Source organism: Xenopus laevis, chromosome 6L (genome assembly GCF_017654675.1).
Source record: "Xenopus laevis strain J_2021 chromosome 6L, Xenopus_laevis_v10.1, whole genome shotgun sequence".
NCBI classification, from domain to species: domain Eukaryota; kingdom Metazoa; phylum Chordata; class Amphibia; order Anura; family Pipidae; genus Xenopus; species Xenopus laevis.
This window is the reverse complement of record NC_054381.1, coordinates 30,882,095-30,909,746: the sequence shown is the minus strand read 5'-3', so window position 1 is coordinate 30,909,746 and position 27,652 is coordinate 30,882,095. Positions and strand designations below refer to the sequence as shown.

At 38.1% G+C, this 27,652-nt stretch overlaps 1 protein-coding gene across 4 annotated transcripts in view; it reads right to left on the bottom strand.

Moving 5' to 3' along the window:
• Positions 1-27,652, bottom strand: part of cdk14.L (cyclin-dependent kinase 14 L homeolog) — a 347,215-nt gene that overhangs the window by 143,462 nt on the left and 176,101 nt on the right. For all 4 annotated transcript variants that reach the window (XM_041565884.1, XM_041565882.1, XM_018266524.2 and 1 more), the window contains 2 exons: positions 15,142-15,262; positions 3,242-3,335 (listed from right to left, as the gene is read on the bottom strand). In XM_041565884.1, the coding sequence (XP_041421818.1) occupies positions 3,242-3,335; positions 15,142-15,262 (215 nt within the window). The remainder of the gene's footprint in view (positions 1-3,241; positions 3,336-15,141; positions 15,263-27,652) is intronic.

The following is a 27,652-nucleotide window of genomic DNA, read 5'->3' as shown; positions in this document are numbered from 1 at the left end:
GTAGTGGGTTTTTGTTAAATACATAGCCCCTACTGCACTATAGCCCCAAAGAGGAAGTTTATCTTACAATACTGGTCTCTGCTTTTTATAGAAAAATGTCAGTATGACTTAATAAGAGTTCCTTGTTTTAAGTTCTATCCCTTTTCCCCAGCTCTCTGCTACTTATCAGTGGATAACCTTCTCCTTCATCTACATCACTGAACATGCAGTCGTCACATATTGTCTACATCATCCTCCAGCCTTCGAATCCTTCTACCACCATCCCCAGTTGTAGGTCAGAATGGCTTCAAATTCATTCATTTTAATTGATTGATTTTTGTTTTTTTATAAATGTGTATTACTAACCATTATACTCAGGACCTCTCCACTCTGGCTGGTTGTTAGGATAAGTAGAAACCTAGCAACCAGATAACAGGAGAACAGAGAACAGATAGATAAGATTTGTTTGTACTTCAACAGACATTGATCAACAAGGGCAGCTGCTGATCGCAACCAACCAGCAATTATTCTTCAACTACAAGCTATTGCATTTGTGCAAGTTATCATATATGTGAGTTAGTCCTACTCTTTTTACTCACGATTACAAATTTATTTTCCTCCTTTCTTCTTCAGTCAACATTTTTCCCATTAATCTACAAACAAGGCTTGTATACCATGTCAGTTCTTCTTCAGCTTCTCCCTTCTTCCCTCGCCTGTCTCTATCAATGTGTTCTTATGCTCCCGAGAGTAAAATAAAGCAATGTTAGGCACTGGCAATAATATAACAAGAGAGTATATTATATCCAGCAAAATGTTATATATTCCATGGCACTGGTAGAAATCAGTGTAAAGTAAAGAGTTCTGTTAGCTATTTATTTCATTGTAAGGGTGAATAGTATGAAGATTTACTTGCAGCTATTTATATTTCATCACAAAGGAACTTGTTATCAGATTTAAGGCTGCATTTTTGGATGACCTCCTGCATGCTTCTGGAGATGTGCCTGTCATCACTCCATTCTTTGCTGTTATTAAAATATTTCTCATACTGTTTGGTATGTTGGTTGTCTGCGTGCCATATCAGATTGGCCTGTCTGGGACCATACTTTAATAGCGGAAAATTTAAAGATAATCAGTAGAAATCCGTTAATCTAGAAGTTGATTATGCGTGTAGTACTCCCTTACTGTAATATCCCTTTATCATAATCTGGGCATAGCGTTAGATAGAGGAAGAGTTTTATATACATATATATATGTATGTATATATATATATATATATAGCTATACATATACATATACACACTGAAAATATGCAGTATATAATACTGAACTGCAGCTTGATCTCATATAAGTACAACTGCATATGTAGTACATTTTACATAGCAAGGGGCAGATTTATCAAGGGTCGAATTTCGAAGTGATACATACTTCGAAATTCGACCATCGAATGGCTTTACTTTGACTTCGAATATCGAAGTCAACGGCTTTTTCACTGAATTTGACCGTTTTGTGGTCGAAGTAAAATCGTTCTATTGAACAATGAAATCCTTCGAATCGAACGATTCGAAGGATTTCATCCATGGATCGAACGATTTTTCTTCGACTTAGAAAACTTAGAAGGTCCACATAGGCTAACATAGCACTTCGGCAGGTTTAATTTGGCGAAGTATTTTAGTCGAAGTTTTTTTAAAGAGACTTCGATTATCGAATGGTCGAATATTCGAACAATTTCACTTCGAATTGAATTCAAAGTCGAAGTCGTAGTATCCTATTCGATGGTCGAAGTATCCAAAAAATTACTTTGATTTTTGAATTTTTTTACTTCGAAAATTCCCTCTAATTCACTTCGACCCTTGATAAATCTGCCCCTAAATTTTTGGAAAAACAGGTTAGTATTAAATTAGCTTATAAAACATGAAACACCTCTAATGGAGGGGCTTATTCACTCAAACAAGAGACCACTCACTATTTGAACTACATAACCTCTCCTGTATTTGGCTGCAGGATTTCAGCCAATAACAAGGTTCTCCTAATTGCTTGCTTTAAAGCCACAAGACTTGACACCAATACAGGTATGCGACCTGGTAATCATAATGCTCAGGACCTGGGGGTTTCCGGATAATGGATATTCTGTAATTTGGATCTTCATACCTCAAGTCTACTAGAAAATCATGTAAACATTAAATAAACCCAATAGACTGGTTTTGCTTCCAATAAGGATTATTTATATTTTAGTTTGGATCAAGTACAAGGTAAGAAAGAGAAAAAGGAAATCAATTTTAAACATTTGGATTATTTGGGAGATCTATGGGAGACAGCCATTCTGTAATTAGGAACTTTCTGAATAACAGGTTTCTGGATAACGGATCCCATACCTGTACAGGCCAGAGGTTGACAATGAACCACAAGCTTGATAAAAGGCCACATGGCCTGAAACGTCGCGGGGATGCCCACAAGAGCATAAATAAAGGCTTTTTAAACCATATCCAAGTTGATGGTGCTGTTCATTTTCTACACTACATGGTTTGTCAATGGATAGTGGCCGTTGCAGAACGTGCACCATCAGGAAAAGATATCAAGAATCGGTGTGCTGACTATTATCTGTTCTTCATTGATTACCATATTATGTCATCTTAAAGCAAATGACTTTTGACCTGGAATTGTTATGGCTTATTTTACTTAGCCTGTGCAAAGAGACAATGTTTGCCCTACGCCCCAATATTTTTGCAATATCAAGAATAATTTAAAAAAAATTTAAATAGTGAACAGAGAGGCTGCTTCTACAGGGCAAAAATTGTTATGTCAAGAGCCTATGATTCCCCGGCAATTTTCAGAGGTCACAAACATTCAATACTTTGCATGGGGAATAGACAGCTTTGCAATCAATATGAGTAGATCATTGTAATGCATGAATGAACAAGTGTAAGAAATGTTTGTAAAATGTTGGTGAAGATACATGGAAAAATGCTTGTTTTTAATGCGTATTAAAATAAAAAGCAGTTTAGTATCAGAAATTGTATTCCTAGCTGCTGATAGCAATGGGTGGATATACATGGGTGCCCTGCAAGTTCGGTGGTCTAAAATGAAGAATATCAAAGAATATCTAGAGCAGCAAATTAGCATAACCCAAAATACCATTCCCAGTGTCCTTCAGCCGAGCCTCCCACAAACACACGTTCATGCACAGACTTGCATATACACTGAATCAATCTCAGTTGCTTTCAGCCCTAACATATCTCATGAATAAAAAGATTATTGCACTCACCAAAAATATCCGTTCCAATTGGTCTTGAATATCTTTCATTCCTGGAAATGCAGCAACTCCCTGGATCATTTCCACAAATATGCACCCAACACCCCTACAAATAAAAAAGCACAGGGAATTGAAACTATAAATTATGTATAAGAAACAGTGTAAAATCAACATCTCAATATTTTAACCCAATATCAATTGTATTTGTGGGTTTATGATTTTATTTAATATACATATTTTCTTCAAAAGCAGGGTGTTGTAGATTTCTAGTGAATATTGATATATAGTGAATATTGTACAACCATGTAAATTCACAAGGCCTACAGCTTAAAGGGATACTGTCATGGGAAAAACATTTTTTTTCAAAATGAATTAGTTAATAGTGCTGCTCCAGCAGAATTTGGCGCTGAAATCCATTTCTCAAAAGAGCAGATTTTTTTATATTCAATTTTGAAATCTGACATGGGGCTAGACATATTGTCAATTTCCCAGCTGCCCAAAGTCATGTGACTTGTGCTCTGATAAACTTCAATCACTCTTTACTGCTGTACTGCAAGTTGGAGTGATATCACCCCCTCCCTTCCCCCCCCCAGCAGCCAAACAAAAGAATAATGGAAAGGTAACCAGATAGCAGCTCCCTAACACAAGATAACAGCTGCCTGGTAAATCTTAGAACAACACTTAATAGTAAAAACCCATGTCCCACTGAGACACATTGAGTTACATTGAGAAGGAAAAACAGCAGCCTGCCAGAAAGCATTTTTCTCCTAAAGTGCAGGCACAAGTCACATGACCAGGGGCAGCTGGGAAATAGACAAAATGTCTAGCCCCATGTCAGATTTCAAAATTGAATATAAAAAAATCTGTTTGCTCTTTTGAGAAATGGATTTCAGTGCAGAATTCTGCTGGAGTAGCACTATTAACTGATGCATTTTGAAAAAAAACATGTTTTCCAATGACAGGATCCCTTTAAGTTTATGAGACCCTTTAAAATTAAATACAGAGCATCCTATTGGGAAGGACTGTTGGGATTTTTCCTGCTCCAGTAGCATCTTCACTGAAAGAGTGGCAATTAGCAATCTGTCAATAAACAGAGGCACAACAACAGAAGTAAAGGGCAAGTGTTTATACTTTTCTGTACAATATTCAAATCTTTTGTTTATTAAAACCAGCATTCCAAGTATTAATAGCAAACTAGGAAAGCAGAATGTCTGTAATATAAACACACCAGATGCCCAGTATACTTTAAAGTCCTTCATTCCAGGGCCCCTTTCCCTCTGTTGGGAATCTTGGCGTGTCTCCAGTATTGCTTACTCTTACATTCTGCTAAAAGTTATCTGCGTGGCAATTCCCCAGCACCAAACGGGGTTACCCTGAGCCACCCTTCCAATATTTATAAACATTTTCCTTTGTTCCTGTGAAACGATAATATAGGACAGAAAAGTAGTTTAATTATCAACCCCTGTGCGGAAACTAAATTGGAAAAGTAGGAGATTAGAAATCATGTTCCATCTGTCCAGGCTGTTGACTGAAGGGGCTGGATTGATTAAACTGCCACTCATCATTTACTCTCCTTAGAGCTCCATTACACAGTGAGAGGCACAATAAATCTTAGTCAAGTGCTTATAATACCTGGGAATGGATACAAGGTAAGTTTAAAGTGAACTTCTATGAGTTTCATTCCAAAGCCAAATTGTGTTATCTGCTTCAGAATTACTAGAAGGACTGTGAGTATATGCCTACATAGGAAAAGAGCAATATTTATCTATGTTTTCAAAATATCTGAAAACAAAGAACGTCTTCGTGGTTAACCTACTGGACTGACTCAAAGGTGTCCAGAATTCATTCCTGTGTGGATTCCTTTGTGGTCTTCAGAGCATCCTGTTTAAAATCCCTGTGCCCCCTTGGACACCAAACCTAGATTGCAGGCATTACAGGGCCAAAACCTGTTGGGCTGAAAAATGTTTAAAGTTCCTTATGTAACTGGTAGTGATGATATTAAAAATATTAAGAGAGACCAAGATGTTCCACCACCAATATTTGTATTACTGTTTTGTAATGCTTTTGCTTGGACAAGCTCTTGTCCAAGCAAAAGCATTACAAAACAGTAAAAGGCTTATCAATAGGCCAAATTAGGGTAGAGAAGGACAGAGATGGTTCTGGTTGAAAAGAACACATGAAGATGTTAAAGTAAAACTATACCACCGGACAATGTAGGTCTCTATAAAAAATATATCACATAAAACAGCCCATATGTAAAACCCTGCTTCATGTAAATAAACCATTTTGATAAAAATATACTTTTTAGAAATATGTGCCATTGGGTAATCCTAAATAGAAAATTGCCATTTTAAGAACTAAATTCCACCCACTGGGATCCTACAATTCACAGTGCACACAAACAAACCTTAGGCACACAGACATGTTAGGTCACATGAGCCAATTAATGGACAACGTTCCTTCTTTTGCACTCACACTTCTTCCTGATACAGTTAGAGCTGCATTATTCCTGGTCAGGTGATCTCTGAGGCAGCACACAGACCATCACAAAATGGTGGTTCAAGGCAAGAGATGTAAAAGGAAAATATTTACTTAAATATATTCCAGTTTGATAAGATTCTTTAATATGCCACTTAATAGGATATAAGGATATATCAGTTGGTTAAGTATTTATTCTGGAGGGTATAGTTTTCCTTTAAATCTGTTTCCTTGAATTTGTTTAAATCAGTCACTTTGCTACTAAGCAGATACTGCCCTGAGTGTAGCTATACCCTACAAACAGCCAAGGTTTTATAATTAAATAAGGGAAATAGCTGAAACACATCTATCTCATGACATATTACACACGTGGCATACAGATGAGATATCCCCATCCTCCCTTTCAGGCCCTTAACACAGAGCTGACATTTACAGCAAAATTCTTACATATCACGAGTTCTGGCACTGACATTTCAAGTAAAATTTCCCTTCCAGATGAACACAATGACATCCTCTTCAAAATTACACTTGTTCGGTGAATAAAGATGCGGTTTTTCCTCAGAGGAGCCCTTCCATAAAAAGACTTTATATTCAGGGCTGTCTAGTGAAGTGTTACACTGGCTACACATTTATTTAGCCCTCACCTCCTTCATTGGTTAGCATAATATGCCCTATATGAATCTCATTTCCATCAAAAATCTTAACTGAAAAATCAGTTAGTGAAGTTAGTAATTTAGTGCGGCATGACTATACTGTTACTAATTAAAGGGCCCTAGTCCACAACTAAGGCTAAGAGTTTTAAAGGCATACTGTCATGGGAAAAAACTTTTTTTTCAAAATGAATCAGTTAATAGTGCTGCTCCAGCAGAATTCTGCACTGAAATCCATTTCTCAAAAGAGCAAACAGATTTTTTTATATTCAATTTTGAAATCTGACATGGGGCTAGACATATTGTCAATATCTCAGCTGCCCCAAGTCATGTGACTTGTGCTCTGATAAACTTCAATCACTCTTTACTGCTGTACTGCAAGTTGGAGTGATATCACCCCCCTCCCTTTTCCCCCCCCAGCAGCCAAACAAAAGAACAATGAGAAGGTAACCAGATAACAGCTCCCTAACACAAGATAACAGCTGCCTGGTAGATCTAAGAACAACACTCAATAGTAAAAACCCATGTCTCACTGAGACACATTCAGTTACATTGAGAAGGATAAACAGCAGCCTGCCAGAAAGTATTTCTCTCCTAAAGTGCAGGCACAAGTCACATGACCAGGGGCAGCTGGGAAATTGACAAAATGTCTAGCCCCATGTCAGATTTCAAAATTGAATATAAAAAAATCTGTTTGCTCTTTTGAGAAATGGATTTCAGTGCAGAATTCTGCTGGAGTAGCACTATTAACTGATGCGTTTTGAAAAAAACATGTTTTCCGATGACAGGATCCCTTTAAGCATCTGAGGATTGAGTTTATATGGGAATGTTATAGGCAGTGATAAGGAAAGCTGTAATAGACATACAGTAAAATTTTTACACCGATATAATTGGCTGCAAAGTATCTTATAAATGAGGCTGGGCATTTATCAAACAGATGCAAAGGGAAAATAAAATAATTAAGTGGAACAATTACAAAAAGAGGGCCTCTTAAAAGTCTTTGGGATCACCCCAACTTCCTGTAACGCAGGTCCAATTTCAGTGCAAACAAATTAAAGTATGTGTTCAGGCCTCAAAACTAAAATCCAAATGGCTTATATTAAGATCATTATTTTACCAGTTACAACTGCCCGCCCTTCATATCTCATCAGAGCTGCCAGAGGGTTACGGTATCCATGCTAATGTCTATGTGAGCAGACGAGACAGATAAAGAACTCTGACCTTCAGCAGGGTGTCCTGTCTGCAAGCGATCTTGGCTTTCATCCTTTCTGCTGGGCACAGCTGTCTGGCCAGGCAAAGGGGGTCAAGAGGGTCAACCCATACAAGCTTAATAGCATGGCTTCTTTGCTTATCCTTGAGAAAGTAAATATACTCTGTGAAATGCCACAAGGACACTACTGTAGAACTTTGTTTCCGCTCATGGAATGGCAAATGGTTTATGGGCACCAATGACACTGAACAATTGCATTCAATTTTAAGACACGGCTGAGAGCTGAAAGCCAATATTTGTTGGTCTCCTTTACAGCTTAAGGAAGCTACTGCCCAGCATACTCGTCTGGCTGTTTTGTAAATACAAGTATAGCTTGTTTTTTTTCTGTTACAGATCATTCTTCCAATATTTAGGTTTCTCCGTATTTAGAACATCTGCCAGTCGGAGAATCCAAATTTCCCGAAAACAATAGTTTTCTCTTTCTTTATCATCCACTGGATTATTTATGTTATTTATATATTTTATTTATATTCATTTTATTATAATTTTGTTTGTTAACCGATTGAAAATGTGTTGACTGAACTTTCCTTATTCTATGTTCTTGTTCATTATGAACCAGCGCCCTAACTGTTACCTATAATATGCTTTCGAAACTGAAGGATAGCAGTGGTCGTATTGTTTTCTTTTGCTGTCCATTGTGAAAATCCAATAAAATATTTGAAAACAAGAAACAGATTGTTCTTCCCATCAAACACAAAACTGTTTGTTTAAAACTGTTCTGTTTTTAAGACAGAAGCTGCCAGAAGCAATAACCAAATTATAAGGTTCATGATTAAGTGCTAATCCTTCACTCTCTATTTTCAGGATATAAAACACGTTTTGTACATATCTAATGGCACTCTTTACTTAATTCTCATGCATGTGTTCAGAAGCTGAATAATAATAGGGACACCCACAGGAAAATGAAGATTATTGCCCCTATGTCCATTTCCGACAATCGTCAGTCTGCAGTGCTGATGTGGTTTTTCTAACCCTGCTGCATAGGCAAGGTCAGATAATGCATAAATAGCCAACACAAACATCCATAGTCAGTAAAATTAAAGTTGATTTCTGCTGTAAAACATATCAATATCTCAGCTGCTACATAATCTCTTGGGGAGCCGAGTTGTCAATCACTTTAATTCGCCTTGAACTTGAAGCGCAAAGAATAAATACTGACAGCTGAAGCTCCCACAAGACTCTTCTGTTTTAGAGGCCTGACATTCACAGACTGATACAGTGGATAAAGGATGGTTCTTAGTTTACTGCATCTTCTGTATTCATTTATTTTACAAACTGACTCATAAATGTGCTGAGTTTTAAATGTAGATCCACTGCCATAATTGCTTTTCCCTTACAGGAACAATGTAGCTATGACTTCACTACTTGAATAGGCAAAAGGCATGGTTAGGTTCTGGAGCAAGTCTCTTGAAGACATCCCTCTTTCATCTACCCTTGAGCTAGACTGTGGTAGTTGCTGTAATGTTAGAACATGCACTTAGTCTCTTTATTGATTTGGAAAAAACACAAGACGGTTGCACAGAGGTGTATAAAAGACTGTGAAATGAACAAGTGTGATGGATGGATTTGTCTAATGCAAGTCATGGTGTTGCCAGAAGCTTCTTTGTCCCTTCATACATGCTTCATTTATAGTGAAACTGAAATGGGGTGTGGTTGAAATGGGGTGTGATCTTGAATGGCATTTAGCATCTTTGGGATGTGGTCAGAGAATTGGGGACTCTCTATAGGAGGGGTTACTATCTATAGTGAGTACCAGAGGATCTTCCAGTAGGCCCCAGACAAGGACAATATCCATCAGTCTTTCATTCCTTTTTTATATCATCATATTCATAGGTCTATATGACACCAGATGTATTTGTGTCACGACCGGCACCCGATACCAGAACAAATGCCAAGCACCCTGGTCTCGGCTTCACCAGTAGTGTGACCACCGTTGGGCTTCGGGAGGAGCCCTCAGCTTACTTGGGTGCCACCTGGACTTAACGAGGGGTACAAGGCGAGGAGTTCTGGCTGGCGAAGGGGCACGGCTGTTAGCAAAGTCTTTTGGGCCAAAGGTCACGGTACAAAAGGATTAGGTAGAAGGATGGTCAAACAGGCTGGGTCAAGGCAGGCGGATATCAGAATCGTCAGGCAGGCAAGGGTCAAGCCGGGTTGTCAATCAAGGGGTTAAACAGGAAGAGTTGTCGTAAGCAGGCAAGGGTCAGGATACAGAGTTCAGAGTAGTCAGGATACAGGCAGGGTCAAACACGGATAATCAAGATACAGAATAACAGGAACAGATGCACTAAGGCTCAGAAGCACCAGGAAACAAGTCCTATCACGGGCAATTTACAAGCAGCAACCCTGGGCTTTAAATACTATTTGAATTTCGCGCCTTTGCGCGCTGACGTATGGCGTCAGCACACCTGCGCCTTTAAATCCGCGCGCCCTAGAGAGAAGCCGGCGCCAGCTAAGACACGCTGGCGTGGCTAGAGAGGAGAACGGTGCGGCGGGCGGCCCCGCCGCGCAGGTACCCTGACAATTTGGCTTTCTACATGTGACTGATGCGAGAGTTGGCCCATTATGTCAGGTTCTCTGGTGGGTCCTAGGCCAGCCAATACCGATGCCAGTATATATAATCCCCAATAGTAAGCACATTTCAGCAGCAAAGTGTGAGGGTACAGCATGCGTTTGATGGCAGTGGAGGCAATGCTTTTTGTCAACCACAAAAAAAAGTTTTCATTACTCCATTGGCTGAAGCACAGTAATATAACTAGGCTCACTGTGGGTTGGTGTTTTACCTTCTTTAGTCTCTGAACTCCACTCACTGAAGTACTACTATGTGACCTGTTATCCAAAATGCTCAGGACCTGGAGTTTTCTGGATAACAGATCCTTCCATAATCTTCATACTTTAAGTCTACTAGAAAATGATTTAGACATTAAATTAACCCAATAAACTGTTTTTTCCCCCAATAAGGATTAATTATATCTTAGTTTGGATCAAGTACAAGGTACTTTTTTATTATTACAGAGAAAAAATAAGTCATGTTTGAACATTTGGATTATTTGGATAAAAATGGAGTCTATGGGAGATGGCCTTTAGTTATTTTGGAGCTTTCTGGATAATGGGTTTCTAGATAACGGATCCCTTACCTGTACAGTAATACATCCACATCTATTCTAAGTAAGAAGGTATGTATTTTATCTTCTATAGACTTTGTTCTGTTCAGTGCTCCATTAGATCTACTTTAAGTAAGAATGTGTTTTAGAATTAGTGTTGTTCTGAATGCCATTGCTTGAAGTACATTAACACACCTGGGTCTACTGTAAGTAGGAAATCATGATTTTACCTTCCATTATTCCCTATTTCTTTGGTTGATTACAGTAACAGCTCTAGGCAGTGGCATAACTATAGAGGATGCAGGCCCTGTGGTCATGGTGGGGGCCTGGGGAAAAGGGGGGCCCAGACTGTAGGGTTTGTTTTCTCTATAGTGTTCAAATCCCCCTCCCCACTACTGTCTTCTTCTTTTAATTAATGCACTGGCATCTATGCTCGCTGGGCCCTCCCAAAATTTTTCTGCCAAAGGGGCCCTGTGCACTCTTGTTACGCCCCTGGCTCTTGGTCTACTGTAGGTATAAATTATTCCCAGACAAGCTGGAGATTCAGAAAGTAAGTATTTTGATCCTACCTCTGGATCAACCAACAGTAAGCCTAGACTCAATTGGATATAAAGAAATAAAAAATTCAGAGTGGTGTAATTTTAGAGGCTTTTCAGGCCTGAACTAAACTCACATTTAAAAAAAACCCCATAAACGTCTACTGATTTATTAAGAGATCCAGATATAAAAAGTAGAAACAAATACAATCCCAGAACAAATCCTTATGTGAGTACACAAACTTTGAAATCCTCATTTATTCTTTTAAAAGAGAAAAGAAAAACTTCAAAAGCTTTAAAAACCTTGAATAACCAAATATTTTACAATACGTTTTCATGTTTTTTAGCTTTGAGGACCATTTATCAAAGGTCAAATTTTAGTGGAATAAGAGCTTTTTGAAAACGTGATTAAACTCGTTTTCTCTAAAAGCACAAATTTATTATTATTAAAAGATCTGCATATAAAACATACAAATGGAAAAAAATGCTGAAATTCAAGTTTTCCGGACAATTATTAGTGATAAAAATCCAAAAACCTCTGAAAACATTGGATGGCTAGAAAAAGGTCCAATACGATCAGTGCAGCTCCCATTGACTTGTATGGGACCTCAAATACTTTTACTTGGCGAGGTTTTGTATTAGAGTTTTTGTACACTAAAAAAAATCACAAATTTTTTGAATTTTAGGGGAAAAAAACACAAATTTTTAGAGAAAAATAGAAAAAAATCTGAAAAATAGAAATCTGGTCAGCAAATCAGCCTCTTAATAAGAAAGGTTGCGATTCATCTTGTGAGCAGTTCTGCACTCCACTCCATCAATGGGGCAAATTCACTAAGCGCCGAAGCGACGAACACTAGCGTTACTTCGCTAGCGTTTGTCATTTTCGTTACTGCGCAAATTCACTAACGCGCGCAGTGTACTGAACGCTACCTTTTACGCTAGACTTCCTTCGCCACCTCAGACCTGGCGAAGCGCAATAGAGTAGATAGGGATTGTTTCAAAAAAATTAAAACATTTTTCTAAGTCCCAAAAAACGCTGGCGTGTTTTCTACATTATGGGTGATAGGCTGAAAAAGATCGAAAATTTTTTAGGGGCTCCCCTCCTACCCCCTACATTTCCTGACTCATGGCAACTTACCTAGACAGTGGGCACATGTGTAGGGCAAAATAAAATTTTTATTTGATGATTTGAAGGTTTTCTAGCCATTTGTAGTGCTGATACGTATTCCTCCATTGAAATTTGAATTTCGCGCCGTATGCACATTAGCCTTCGCTAGCGTAACTTCGCTTTACTTAGCGAATCAACGCTAGCGCAACTCCGCAACCTTACGCTACCCCTGTGCCCAACTTCGGATTTTAGTGAATTTGCGGAGCGCTGGCGAAACTACGCCTGGCGAAGTGCGGCGAAGTTGTGCCTGGCGCAACTTCGAATCTTAGTGAATTTGCCCCAATGGGTTACCATCATTACTGCCTATTTCTTTAACATTTTTTCCTTTGGATATGGTTGTTAAAGCCAGGCCATTTCAGAGAGTGAAGCCACGAGCAGTGACAATGAATTCGTGTACATTTTCATTACTGTGTTTTATGCCAATTATTTGGAGAGAGAACACAAGAGACTGTCTTGCTGCACGTGGGTCATTAAGTTCTAGTTACAATTCTAATTCTCTGCAATAGCAAATGAAGCATAAAAATAACCTGCAGTCAGTAACACCTGCTTCCTTGTCTAGTCCAAAATCCAATATTTGTCCTTTTATCTGGCCCAGCTGGTGCGACACACACTGTTGTCCCATCTTATTTTCTTTTCCCGAGGAACCCCTATTAAGCCTCATTCATAACACAGTCGCACAATTCCCCCGAATCATTTATTTTTCCTAACAAATGCCTAATAGTGTTGCTTGAGCAGTTAAAGACTGAAAAGTGGAAATAAGTCTATGTAGAGGTCCTCCTAGGATTTGAATGTGACAAACTGCTTATTTTGTCCCAATCGGAGAGGTTTTACTGTCATATTTCTTTGTTTAAGAATGAAACAAATCTGTTTCATTCCTGTGTGCATTTATTGTTCAGTAACTGTAGCTTGCCTCATATAGTCCTTGGAGGTTAGAATAGTGCAGTCCTAAAATAACCAATATGGCAGCATACTTATAGTGGATAACTAAGGTTGTGGATTGAGAGAACAAAAGCAGATCAATAGATACAAATAGAATAACGTTTAACTCGGTTTTATATAGAGATAAGCTACAAAATGAAGAGTCAGCAAATATAAATAATGCCTATAAATAAAATTACATTTAAATTTAATAAAATAAAATATGGATGGTCTTCTATATTTTTTTTGCTATATCAGATCCCTTTCCCCCCTGGTATGTTCTCTAGTAATGTGAGAGCTGCAGTTTCCCACTCAGCTACGCTCTAGCAGTTAATGGCTTATTGGGATTGTAGGAAGCTGTAATTCAGAAACAGCTGGAATGACAATGAGGGTGAACCCCTGCTGAACCACTTCTTAGACTGGCAATGTAAGTCAATTAATTGTGTATGGGAGTAAGATAGAAATATATATAGATAGAGGAGAAGAATACAAATTAAGGAAGAAAATCACGTGAATGCTATGGGCTCAATACATATTTATGAAAGTGGTTGATTCCTAAAACTTTACGGGAGGCCTTAAAATTATTTTGCTGTGGGGCCCAGAAACCTCTAGTTATGCCACTGGGGCCAGTATTCTTTTTTATTTTGGACAGGTTATCAAAAAAGCCTCCTAAAACAATGGCTGCTATTTATTAATGACAGAAACATTTTATCAAAAACAAAGCAAAAACAAATTACATATAATAATATAATACGATTTTACATATGTGGGATCCTAATATTAGAAGACACATTTCAAGATATTTATTGGACAACATTAGTGGATGGATTTAAAAAAACACAGCAAAACATTTTTTTTTTCTCAATCGATATCACAAATATAGAGACCTGTTCTTACATTTTTTCACTCTTGTCTATATATATATATATATATTTTATAGCGGCAATTTTCTCTGGGTACAAAGACACCGGAGAAAAATCTTCTCAGTATGCATGAAGTTCCCACAGGAGTCTGTTTAATGGACATACTAATGCAATGTGCCCATTAACTGGAATGGTTTTTCTCTGAATTGCCAAGATGGTTAGGTGAGAAAGTGATGGAGAATAAGACAAGAAAATGTATAAATCACAGACAAGACTTTTCAGTTGAGACTGAGGGAAAAAAGGATGTCTCAACATTCTCTTGCAAATAGGCCGCACAATGACATACTCAAATATTCAGGGGCACATTTACTTAGGGTCGAATATCGAGGGTTAATTAAATCCTTCGACTTCAAATATCAAAGATTTAACGCTATTCGTTCGATCGAACGTTCGAAGGAAAAATCTTTGAACGATTAAATCCTTCGAAGGATTTTAATCCATCGATCTAACGATTTTCCATCGATAAAAAAAAGCTAGGAAAGCCTATGGGGACCTTCTCCATAGGCTAACATTGAGGTTCGGTAGGTTTTAGGTGGCAAAGTAGGTGGTCGAAGTTTTTTTTTAAAGAGACAGTACTTCGACTAGCGAATGGTCGAATAGTCGAACAATTTTTTAGTTTGAATCGTTCGATTCAAAGTCGTAGTCGAAGGTCGAAGTAGCCAATTCGATGGTCGAAGTAGCCAAAAAAATACTTCGAAATTCTAAGTATTTTTTATTCTATTCGTTCACTCGAGCTAAGTAAATGTGCCCCTCACTGTTATAAAGAAAAAGGGTCTGCCATAATAATGTTTATAAATGACTCCGCTTGTATGGAGCTCAGCACTCCTGCATTTAGATTTATAAAAGGGCTTGAAGTTACCATACGTACCACATGTCAAGGCAGGTGGAATAGTCGGTGGAGCCCAGGAGGACATCTGGAGGTCTGTACCAGAGTGTCACTACTTCATTGGAGTACGTGTGGCTTGGTACAGACTTGGCTCTTGCAAGACCTGAAGGACAAATCACAAAACATTTGTGAATACATTTACTTCCTCTGAAATGTGTTATAAATATTATGTAGCAACCGTAGCCTGATCATCAGTTGTAAAGACTGATCATAATCTTAGAACTGTAGTTACTGGTATATATGTTATATATATATTGCTGTATTTTACATCATGCAAAGTCCTCTTTTGAGTTGAAAAACTGAAATTACTCTCTTGTAGACCGGGTCACTGACCTTAACAACCAAAAAAAAAAGAAGACTTTGATACTCCAATGTCATTGTTAGGCTTACAGTATTTATTACTGCTTATCATATTGGTAATACCCTATCCCAGTGGCATAACTTTCTATCAGTTGACCATGTGACCACAGAAGAACACAAGGAGTAGGGGACCCAGAAATTCCCTGCATCTATCTGACTCCCCCTTTTGCTTGTAAGTTTGCTGTCAGATCCATTTGATTGTGGGCACAGGAGGTTGGGGGTTGTGATAATGTGACCTGGAGCCCCAGATATTGAATGAAGTGACGCCACTACCCTATCCCATTTATCTTTCATTCTAAATTCCTCTTTGCTGCCAAGTTTCAAGGGTTATCGTAGGGCTTGGCAAAGACATACATTCCGAACCTGAGAGCCGCAGAACACATAAATCATTCAACAAGCAACAAAGAGACTAATTGCACATTATCTGGGAATACTGCTGCATCATACCAAATGTTCAATTACCCCTTTAACAGTTAACGGACACCTTTCGATAGAAATATAATCAGCGTAAAATTGATGGAAATTGCATTTACATCACCTTTAATTACTATTCATTAATTGTACTTCGTATATGTTGGTGGAATAAAACTAATGATGGGAGAAATAGCAAACCAAGGCACAGTATACCAGCCAGTTATGGATTCTGAAAACAAAAATGTCTTCCAACCTTTAAGAGATGTTTAATTCACAAACAATTGCTCAAAATAGCTGGGCAAGCAATCCATTGTGATAATCTGGCCACTGGAGGGCACTGTTTTATTAGATTCCATTAATGGATATGCACACAAACACACGTCGCTCATTCTGTTAGGAACCTAATGAACAGCAATGCAATGTACCAACAGACAAAGAATCAGTGGAACGTGATTATAATCAAACCTGATGTATACGTGTACAGCAGCTGTATGCTGAAATGTATCAACTAAATGTATCAACAGTTTACAGGGTCGGCGACCCCCCCTGCCAGAGCTGCTTTAGAAGTGAAAAATTACACTTTACACTTCAATATTATAAAAACAGTGACACAGAAAAAAGAAAATAATTTGAAAAAGTCGTTATTTCTGGTGATCTATCTAGTTGTTTCAAGGTGAACAACCCCTTTAATATCAGGGATGCCTAAACTTGGACCCCAGCAGCTCTTGCTGACTACAACTCCCACTCTTATTTGCTGCATTCCAAATATGTACTTCATAACGCTGCAGCGACAAAGTACAACTAATAATACTAAATAAATACAAATCCCACATATAAGTGCCGTAGCACAAGTGTTTCTCATAAAGATAACCTCAACATTATTATTAGCAGGCTACAGGCCAGATTACACTGCACGTTATAATGAGATGATATACAGTATGTATCACACAGCAGGTGTATGGCACATTAACCACTTAATCTATAGCTTTTTTTTTTAATCTGTTTTTGACATTTCTTCTATCCCCGGACTGTATTATGGAAAGAAAGCAGAAAGCATGCGCTGGCCGGGATTGTGCTCATCTGTTCAGCTGCCAGCATTTGTAGGCATGAGAGCACACAGCACTGCAAGCTTAGGCAGAATTCAGGATGCTGATTAGAGAAATTGGGCATACTTGTATTTATTGGCTCATTTACATGGCAATAAGTACAGCTGTTACAGACCCCTGGAGTACTCTAACAAAGGGGGTCTCAGTATGTTAGACAAACTATGCACAGTTATTATCCTGTTTTATAGATTTAAAAAATCAATTTTCTACATTCATATTGTTGTTCATGCAGATGAATATACAAACATGGGATCCGGTATCCAGAAACCAGCTCTCTCTTTCTCTATAAAGCTCTGACAAACAGTAAAGTTTTCGGGGTGGCTTAATGATTCAACCAGTACTGGGCTGTGCCGGATTCATCCTTAACCTGCCCTAGTCCTGCCCCTCATTCACCGCTTTCAACAGGGTTGGCCCTACTCACAGTTAAGGGGCCCAGGCTATGGTACAGGTTGCCCTTATTTAGATCCTTATATAAACAAAAGAACACAAGGGACTCTTCCCCAAACTACAAGTGTCTGAAACGATTTACAAATAATATAGATAACTATATATCAAAGATAAGATAAAAAGCGATTTTTATTCACCACCATGCCATATTAAACAAGTGAGGTTAAAAACATTTAAAATAAAGAGCAGCGCTGCATATAAAACTGAAGGGATCCCTTCTGAAAAGACAAAAACCCCAAAAGCTGATTATGTAGACCAGCTAAGGGAAAAATTAGCATGCTATTGAATGTAGTAATAAATACGCCGTTGGTATTGTGATGGAAAAGCTCAAGAGCAGGAGTGTGAATGTGCGCTTATAGGCACCTTAGCTCAATAGGAATCAAATGGGTGAATCCATCTTGTTCCTAAACAGGAAAAAGTATATAAGACCCAGGGGATTGTAAGTCTACAAGTATATAAGACCCAGGGGATTACCCCGGAAATCCGTTTTACATTACATCAAGTAGGGCAACATTCGCATGCTGTTTGTCCACAAGCTTTGGAACTTCTACCTGTTTTTCCTGGCATGGTGGTGAATAAAAATCGCTTTTTATCTTATCTTTGATATATAGTTATCTATAATATTTGTAAATCGTTTCAGACACTTGTAGTTTGGGGAAGAGACCCTTGTGTTCTTTTGTTTATATATCGTCAATTTAGTGGACACCCAAACACCTGTAGTCTGTTATAATTATCTCGAGCCTCTTTTGAGCCATTTTTGTAAATACTTATTTAGATCCTCCTACTTAAAACAATTCTTTGCTTTTTACCGTTTCCTTTTTCTAAACAATACCTTGATTTAACTAAGCTGCATAAATCCATATTGGTGCCAAAAACATCCTGTTAACGTTTTAATGACCTGAAGGCATTGTGGTCCAAATTAAGAAAATATTTTTTACACTCTGGGACCCAAACATTGAGGCTAATAGATTGAGGCCAATATATATATATATATATATATATACAGTTCACACATAGGGGCAAATTTGGTAAAGGGCAAAGTGACTAACGCGGGTGAAAATTCGTCAGTGTGACTTCCTTTCGGTACTTCGCCGGTTTACTAACGGTAGCTGGCGTAACTTTACTATCGAAGGAGATAAACACTGGTGATACTTCGCTCCCTTACGCTTGGCGAATTTGCGCCCTGGCGAAGGGACGTAACTACATAAATTCACTAAGATGCGGATTTTACTGAACGTTACCTCTTGCGTCAGACTTGCCTTCGCCACCTCAGACCAGGCGAAGTGCAATAGAGTAGATAGGAGTTCCTCAAAAAATAGTTGAATAGGCTAAAAAAGAGCGTAATTTTTTTTGGGGGGTAACCAGCTTCCCCCCTACATTTCCTAACATATGGCACATAAACTATACACTGGGTTCATGTGTAGGGCAATATAACAACTTTATTTTATGAAGCTTTCCCAGCCTTGTGTAGTGTAATGTATTTGCTGCAACATATACGTCCATTGAACGTTAACTTCCCGCCGTATGCAACTTCGCCAACGTTCGATGCCCTGGACGCAACTTCGGATTTTAGTGAATCATTTTTGTCCTGGCGAAGCCGTCGCTGGTGAATTTTATGAGGTTAGTGAATTTGCCCCATAATACACATATATACAGGTATATGTATGACTCCATTGTACTCAAATAATTAAAATCCAAATCATTAAAAATGATTTCCTTTTTCTCTATAATAATAAAATAGTACATTGTAGTTGATCCCATATAAGATATAATTAATCCTTATTGGAAGCAGAACCAGCCTATTGGGTTTATTTAATGTTTACAGGCTTTTCCAGTAGACTTAAGGTATGAAGATCCAAAGAACAGAAAGATTCTTAATCCCCAGGTCCTAGGCATTCTGGATAACAGGTCCATAACCTGTATATATCTATATATATCTATATCTATCTATCTATCTATCTATCTATCTATCTATCTATCTATCTATCTATCTATCTATCTATCTATCTATCTATCTATCTATATATATATATATATATATACACACACACACACTGGTTCAATGGTGTTCACTTATCCTGAGTGTGTGCCTGGGTACATTTTGAGGCCCCTCTGCTATGAAAATGATATGTCCCATATATAAAGGAATGAGCAATTTTTTTTTCCGCCTGATACAGATCTGTCGTGAAAGTTGTGTTTTTGCTAATGGTACAAATTTTTTTGTGTATTTGCACTAGAATTTGGCCTTGCATTTTGTTTTGCCACAAGAATATAACTGTGGGAGTTCTTTTGTGGAAAAAAACATGTAAAGAAAAAAAAGGAATTGGCTCCAAAAAAAACCCACCCTTTTACTTTTGCTCTGTGCTATTAAAAATGCACTTGCCTCAAGAAAAAACACCTATTTACTCAAATGCAGTTTGTAGAATTCCAAAGAAATTTCACCAAATTGGACATTTTTCCATGGTTTTGTCTGCAAATCAGGCCAGTTTCACTCATGACTTCAAATATATAATTTTATATTGATATGACTATACATTCTATTCAGATTCTGTTCTGGAATCAAACTCAGTACCAACCAAATGCAGCACAGTGACACCAGAGATTGCTTTATAAATTGTTTTGGAGGCAGAGGAACAGATGATCATACATTCCAGACAGAATTTGTCCAAACTGTATTGCCCGGAAAATAATGCAATAAAGGCTCTTTTCATTCAAAGAAATTGAGAAGTGCTGTTCCATATCGAATGCTTGAAAAAAGAATAACTTGGAGGACTGTTTACCTTTAAACAACAATTAAGTTACTTGCTGACCTTTGTGGGAGGACAAGGGGCACTAGAATGAACACGGGTGTACTGCAGCCTTACTAATCCTCTGCTCTTGATCAGCTTTGTTTAAAAAGATCTACAGGTTAAGGCCTAGTCCACACCAGGCGATTTGGGGAGATTTAGCGCCTGGCGACTAATCGCCTCTTCTTTGAGGTGACTCCCCGAATCTCCCCGCACCGATTCCTCTTCTCCTGCGCCGGCTGTAATGGAAGTCGTCTGTGTTATGACACACGGCGCTTCGTTTTCCGTAGTCGGCCGAAGTTGCCGCACGACTTCGGAAAACGAATCGACGCGTGTGTCATAACGCAGGCAACTCTCATTACAGCTGGCGCAGGAGAAGAGGAAGCGGTTCGGGGAGATTAGTCGCCTCAAAGAAGAGGCGATTAGTCGCCAGGCGCTAAATCTCCCCGAATCACCAGGTGTGGACTGAGCCTAAAATTCTTCAACTATTTGTGTAGTATTTAATTTCAGCCAGAGCTGTTTGCATTTATCTGGGATATTCTATTTATAGGCACTGCTTTATGCAAACCATATGATAGAAATTCCAATCTAAATGAAGCGGCTAACAATACCAATTATCTTTCCCCTCTAGATATTTCCACTCTTTAAAGTAGGGAACTGATAGGCTTTAGAATAAATTGCTGTGTAGGAAAAGGTCAGTGTAACGGCTTCTTGGCAATTAAGTTAAGGGAAAGATACAATGTCTTCGTGTCTCATTCAAAAACATTACGATCACTCAGCTATTTCAGAAAGAGAGTTTCTTGAATCTGGATTTTCCTTAAATTGATGTCGACATGAAAGCAGCTTTCTGTTTTACAGTTCATATAAATTTGATTGCAATTGCAGTGACAATAATATTTTAAAATGGAAGTAAAGTTCAAGTTGAAGAATTTCTGTCTATATTAAAAAAGAATATTTTCTTTAGCCTTACGTCCTTATTCACCCTGCCCTCCTCACAGTTTCAATATAGAAAAGGAGCCCAAAGATCTATTCGCAGGGTGATATCTCACCAAATGGGAATGTTCATAGGCACATTTTTATCCGTTCTGCTTTTTATATTAAGCTGTTTTAATAAATGACTTGACATTCATGGTTTTAGAGGAAATTAATTTTTTCATGGTTTCAAAAACCTCTACCACTTACGGTAAATCAGAATGTTGATAAATGGGCCTCCCTGTGTGAAAAGTGTCAATAATATTATGTGCAGGATGCAAGTACACATATATAATTTCTTTTGGCGTTTTACTGTTAAAGTAAAACTTCAAGGGTTATTTTTTTATATTTTAAAGGTCGAGTTTGTGAGTTTTTTCTACACTTCAAATAAACTGTTTTCTAATTTATGAAAAGACTCTAATGTAAAAAACTCGAATCAGTGAATTCGAAGTGAAAAACCTGAATACTCAAATTATACCTGAATATAAACCTGAATACCTCAAAGTGTAATCATGTCCCCTCGCAAGCGCCTTTTTTCCAGAGAAAACAACCACAACCTTGACAGTCTACCCTCATAATTTAAGTCTTCCGTCCCTCTAACCAATTTAGTTGCACTTAGTCTCTGCACTCTCTCCAGCTCATTTATATCCCTCTTAAGGACTGGAGTCCAAAACTGCACTGCATACTCCAGATGAGACCTTACCAGGGACCTATAAAGAGGCATAATTATGTTTTCATCCCTTGAGTTAATGCCCTTTTTTATGCAAGACAGAACTTTATTTTTTTGCAGATGATACTAAGGGTAGACTGTCAAGGTTGGGGTTGTTTTCTCTGGAAAAAAGACGCTTGCGAGGGGACATGATTACACTTTACAAGTACATTAGAGGACATTATAGACAAATAGCAGGGAACCTTTTTACCCATAAAGTGGATCACCGTACCAGAGGCCACCCCTTCAGACTAGAAGAAAAGAACTTTCATTTGAAGCAACGTAGGGGGTTCTTCACAGTCAGGACAGTGAGGTTGTGGAATGCACTGCCGGGTGATGTTGTGATGCTGATTCAGTTAATGCCTTTAAGAATGGCTTGGATGATTTTTGGACAGACAGAATATCAAAGGCTATTGTGATACTAAACTCTATAGTTAGTATAGATATGGGTATATAGAATGTATGTGAAAGTAGGGAGGGGTGTGTGTATGGATGCTGGGTTTTGATTTGGACTTTGTCTTTTTTCAACCCGATTTAACTATGTAACTATGTAACTATGTGACTATGAAAACTGCCCTTGAATTTTTAGGGAAAACTCGCTTTGAAATGTGTCCCTAACACTATTAGCCATTATTAGTCAATTTGTTTAACACCTTTTGACTACTGGCGCGCCGAGCAGGGGGAGTCCTGTCCGGAGTTCCTAATTTGGAAAACCAGACAGGTAGTTTTGACCTGGACAGCCCCTCCAAAAACAGCTTTGTCCATGTCAAAACAGATAGCAACCCTACCTGGGAGACCCTTTTGGCATTAGGGCAGTGGCTAATGTGGTAAAAAATTAAGGTTCAAGACATAGAGACCTATTTACCAAAATTTGTTTTTTTTTCTCTTTTGAATAAACTCCAAATCTTAAACAAATGTTAGTTTATTTATTAAAAAATAGAAATAAAAAAGTGATAGAAAAAAACCCTGTCGATAAATAACCCCCTTTATCCCAATTTGTGTAGACATTCTGGCGTTAGAAAAGTCGGTGCTACTATAGGTCTGTTAAGGAAATGTTTGTGTCACTTTGTGACAACAACACATCAGCTGACCCATGGCACTGGCAAAGAGGAACTGCTCCTACACAGAATGTGATAATATTTAACCACAATGAAAAGAATGAACAAAATTGAGAAAAACTGAACTATATTCCAGTATAAAACAGTATTTGCAACAGCCAGTTTCCTTAATAAGTTTACCTCCCCCCAACCGTCAGCCCTGTTATGAAATGTATAATGAGTAATTACTAATAAGAAGCACACTAATTGCAGCAGTTATAATAGTTGTCTTCCCTTGTTAATTTAGATTATGTGCTTTAAATTTTCTGGGACATTGTCAATAAATGACACATTTTCAACAAAAGAAATTAGGTTTATTAAATTTGGCACAGCTGTGTTTTCAAAATGGATTTGAGACTTAGAAGAATTATCCTTAAAATGTGAGGCTCTGTATCTCTTGAAAATCATCAGAAAACCAAATTGAGACCAAACACAGTGAGAAATTGCTCATGCTTTTAGAAAGAATCCATCAATAAACGTCTAGTTATTATTAATAGTTTCTTAAAAATCAATACGGATATTGATCAGCCACTTGAAAAATCACTGCCAATCGATCCTAAATATTCCAGTTCAAATCCAATTCAAATTTTGATAAATCAGCCCATTAAGGGAACATATTTTTTTTCCAGGCAATGACATTTTTCTGGGATTTTGTTCCAATGTTAATATGAAAAGTAGGGTTCATTTTCACTTTGGTTATGGCTGCATCTTTTGCGGAGCATTTGGTATTCAGTTGAATCCGAAAATTATACATTTGGGGGCAGATTTAGCAAGGGTCAAATTTCGAAGTACAAAAAACTTCGAAATTCGACCATCGAATTAAAAAACGTTGAATTCGAATATCGAATTCGAAGTTTTTTCAGCAAATTTGCAATCCTGACATCGAATAAAAAGAACGATTAAATCCTTTGAATCGAACGATTTACTTAGAAAATGGTTGTAGAAGGTCCCCATAGGCTAATATAGGCCTTCGGTAGGTTTAATTTGGCGAAGTATTGAAGTCGAAGTTTTTTAAAAGAGACAGTACTTAGATTATCGAATGGTCGAATATTCAAACAATTTTTACTTCAAATCGAAGTCGAAGTAAATTCGAAGTCGTAGTATCCTATTCGATGGTTGAAGTATCCAAAAAATTACCTTGAATTTCTTATTTTTTAACTTCGAAAATTCCCTTGAATTCACTTCGACCCTTGATAAATCTGCCCCTTGATGTAGTTCTAAACCCAAATCTACTGCTCTGCTTCTGACATTGTCAGCTTTCAATATTAGAATTAATGTTATATTTGTACTGTATTTCTTTCCTCGGTACAATGCCACCTTGTAATATTGAGTTAAATAGTTTGAAGGCCACAGTGATGTTAATTGAAACTGCCGTAATTATAAAGTCTAAATCAACTAATTAATTTTGATTGCCAGCATGTTTATACAACAGTCTGAAAGAGATTGTGACATAAGAAATTCTCTCCTTTTCCACTAGTAAATCACAAGGGGGTCTCTCGGTCCCATCCTTGAGGGCCTACTATGAGGCGTCCCACCTAAGACATGTCCCTGGATGGACCACATATAGTCACACGAGTAAATGGGCATATACTGTATAGAGGCACTATGGATCACTCCAATACATCCTAGCTCGCTTCTCTGGGTCCCAAGGGATAGAAAGCTCGGTCCACTCCTCTCTCCAATGTCATTTACTCTAAGGCTATGGAAGCTATGCAAGGCGAAATATCGTCTAGCCAATCCCCACTCATTGGTCACCCCTTTCTTAGGAAATCCTGCCTTCCCTCCTGGTCTTTCGATACACTTTAGAAACTACTGGGGTGCACAAGACCTATCCAGAACCTATGATCTCTTAAATCCCCTAACTCTCAAGCAACGAACTCTTGAGGAACTTCAGACTAAGTTCTCTATCCCACCAAATAGGATGTTTGAATTGGTACAAATACTTTATTTCATCAGCCAAGGCCTTCCTCAAGGCACATCATCCCCCTCCCTAACCCAATTTGAGAGGTTATGCTTAAAAGGTCTCCCTAGGAAAGCCTTGATCTCTACATTATACAATAATATTATGACTATTTCAGCCAATCCTTTCCCCAAGCATCCCTATATGTTAAAATGGGAGGAAATCACTTCTGATCCACTCCCTATGGAGGACTGGTCCGAAATTTGGGAAAATGCCAACAGAAGTGCAACATGTGTCAGACAGAAAGAAAGCATCTATAAATCATTGTTCTTCTGGTACGACACTCCGGCTAAGCTTAGCCGTATCTTTCCAGGCACTTCCCCGTTGTGTTGGAGAGGTTGTGGCCTTAGAGGAACACAGCAACATATAATGTGGGAATGCCCCAAATTAACATCATTATGGCACAAAGTAGAGGAGCTACTAACGAATGTTCTTTTTAAAAACGTCCATCTCGACATCTATACTACATTGGTGGGCAGGCCATTTCCAGATAACACCTCTGCAGAACAAAGACTTACAAATTTTATTCTAACTGCCACCAGACTGGCTATTACAGCCCTTTGGAAATTGGCCTCCCCCTCAAAAATAGAGGATGTTATCTATAGGGTAAAGGATATGAGAGAGATGGAATACATGACGGCCAATATTAGGGGTAGCCGATGTAAATGGGAGAAAGTGTGGTCAAAATGGGATGTGTACACAGTCGGGCTTTCTGAAACAAGGGCCCAAACCCAGACAGTTGGAATTGGACATTGACTTGCATATATGGACATACCCGGATTTGATTGTTCTTTGGCTTCTCCCCCCGTTCCCTCCCATCCTTACACAGTTTGCCATGCAACCTTCGGTGGACTGTTGGTTAAATGGAAGATATGAAGGAATAGCTTATATTCCCCACCTCCCACTAGTTAATGTACGATTCCCTGTTTCTAAAAGAAAAATGGATAACTCCACCTTTTGCTACTGTATGTAATCTCTTTCTTTGAAATATTCTAAACTGTTACACAGTGTTCTTTTTCAATGCGTATTGTTTATATAAATATGGTATGTATGCATCTTTATCCAATAAAAATTTTAAGTTATAAAAAAAAAGAAATTCTCTCCTTTTTTTCTGTACATAAACATAAACCTCACTACTACTGTCATAGCAAACGAGCACTATGAACAAGAAACATTTTCTGTGCAGTTAATTCTCATTTCATAACTGCAAAAGCAGATGTTTTTTTCACTGTATAGGATCTGTCACCCCGAAACCCTTTATCCTGAAAACGTACGCGATGGCCATCTCCCATTGACTCAATTTTAAATAAACAATGAAAATATTGAAAAACGATTTCCTTTCTCTTTGTTATGAAACAAAACCTTGTACTTGATCCCAGTTAAGATAGACTTAATCCTTATTGGAGCAAAATCATATTGGGGTTAATAAGACCCCTTATCTGGAAAACTCCAGGTCCTGAGCACTCTGGATAACAGGTCCCATACTGTGTGTTTGTGTGAGTGTATACACATAGTGAACAAGGAGATCAAACATCTGAAGGCTCAATTCCAAACAGCAAGTGCACTTTATTTACAAAGATACTTACGTAATGGCAATGCACCAGTTCAGTTTGCTGTGATCTACTATGCATTCAGTGCAAAATATAGGGACCATTGTCACAAGACAGCCCTGGAATTCACAAGTTGCTTGAGGAGCTGTTATTTTTAGGGTTCCCTTAGTAGTGTAGGTCATATGCAACTAGCTTAGACTTGCATCTAGGATCACACATGTATGACCTTATTAGGGATGCACCAAATCCACTATTTTGGATTCGGCCGAACCCCCGAATCCTTTGCGAAAGATTCGGTCGAATACCGAACCGAATCCTTATTTGCATATGCAAAATAGGGGTGGGAAGTGGAAAACATTTTTTACTTCCTTGTTTTCTGACAAAAAGTTGTGCGATTTCCCTCCCCGCCCATAATTTGCACATGCAAATTAGGATTTGGTTCGGCCGGGCAGAAGGATTCGGCCGAATCCGAATCCTGATGAAAAAGGCCGAATCCCAAACCGAATCCTGGATTTGGTGCATCCCTAGTCCTTATTAATGCTGTGTACATTGGCGATCTACTAAACAGTAATTTAAATGTTAATTAAGCCCAATAGGATTGTTTTGCCTCCAATACAAATGAAACATTTCTTAGTTGGGATCAAGTAATAATTATTAAAAAGGATTAAAATGGAGTCTGGGGGATGGCATTCCTGTTATTTGGAATTTTCTGGATTATGTGTTTCTGGATAACGGATCTCAGATTTATATAAGGAATCGTAGCAAACTCATCTGTTCGACATTATTCTTTGTAATTCAATTGTAATTTATGGTAACGATGCATCGAATTCAGGATTCGGTCAGGATTGGACCAGGATTTGGCCAAATCCAAGTGCCTGCCCGGATGCAATCAGAATCCTTAAAATCACGTGACAAGGAAGTAAAATGTTTTATCTCTTAACTCTTTTGCCCTTCCTAGCTCTTCCTAGTCCTAATGTCACTGTGTTAATGTAAATTAGGCTTTGGATTCTGTTCGGTATTCAGCAGAATATTTCACGAAGGCTTTGACCAAATCCCAAAATAGTGCATTTTGTGCATCCCTAATTTATACAT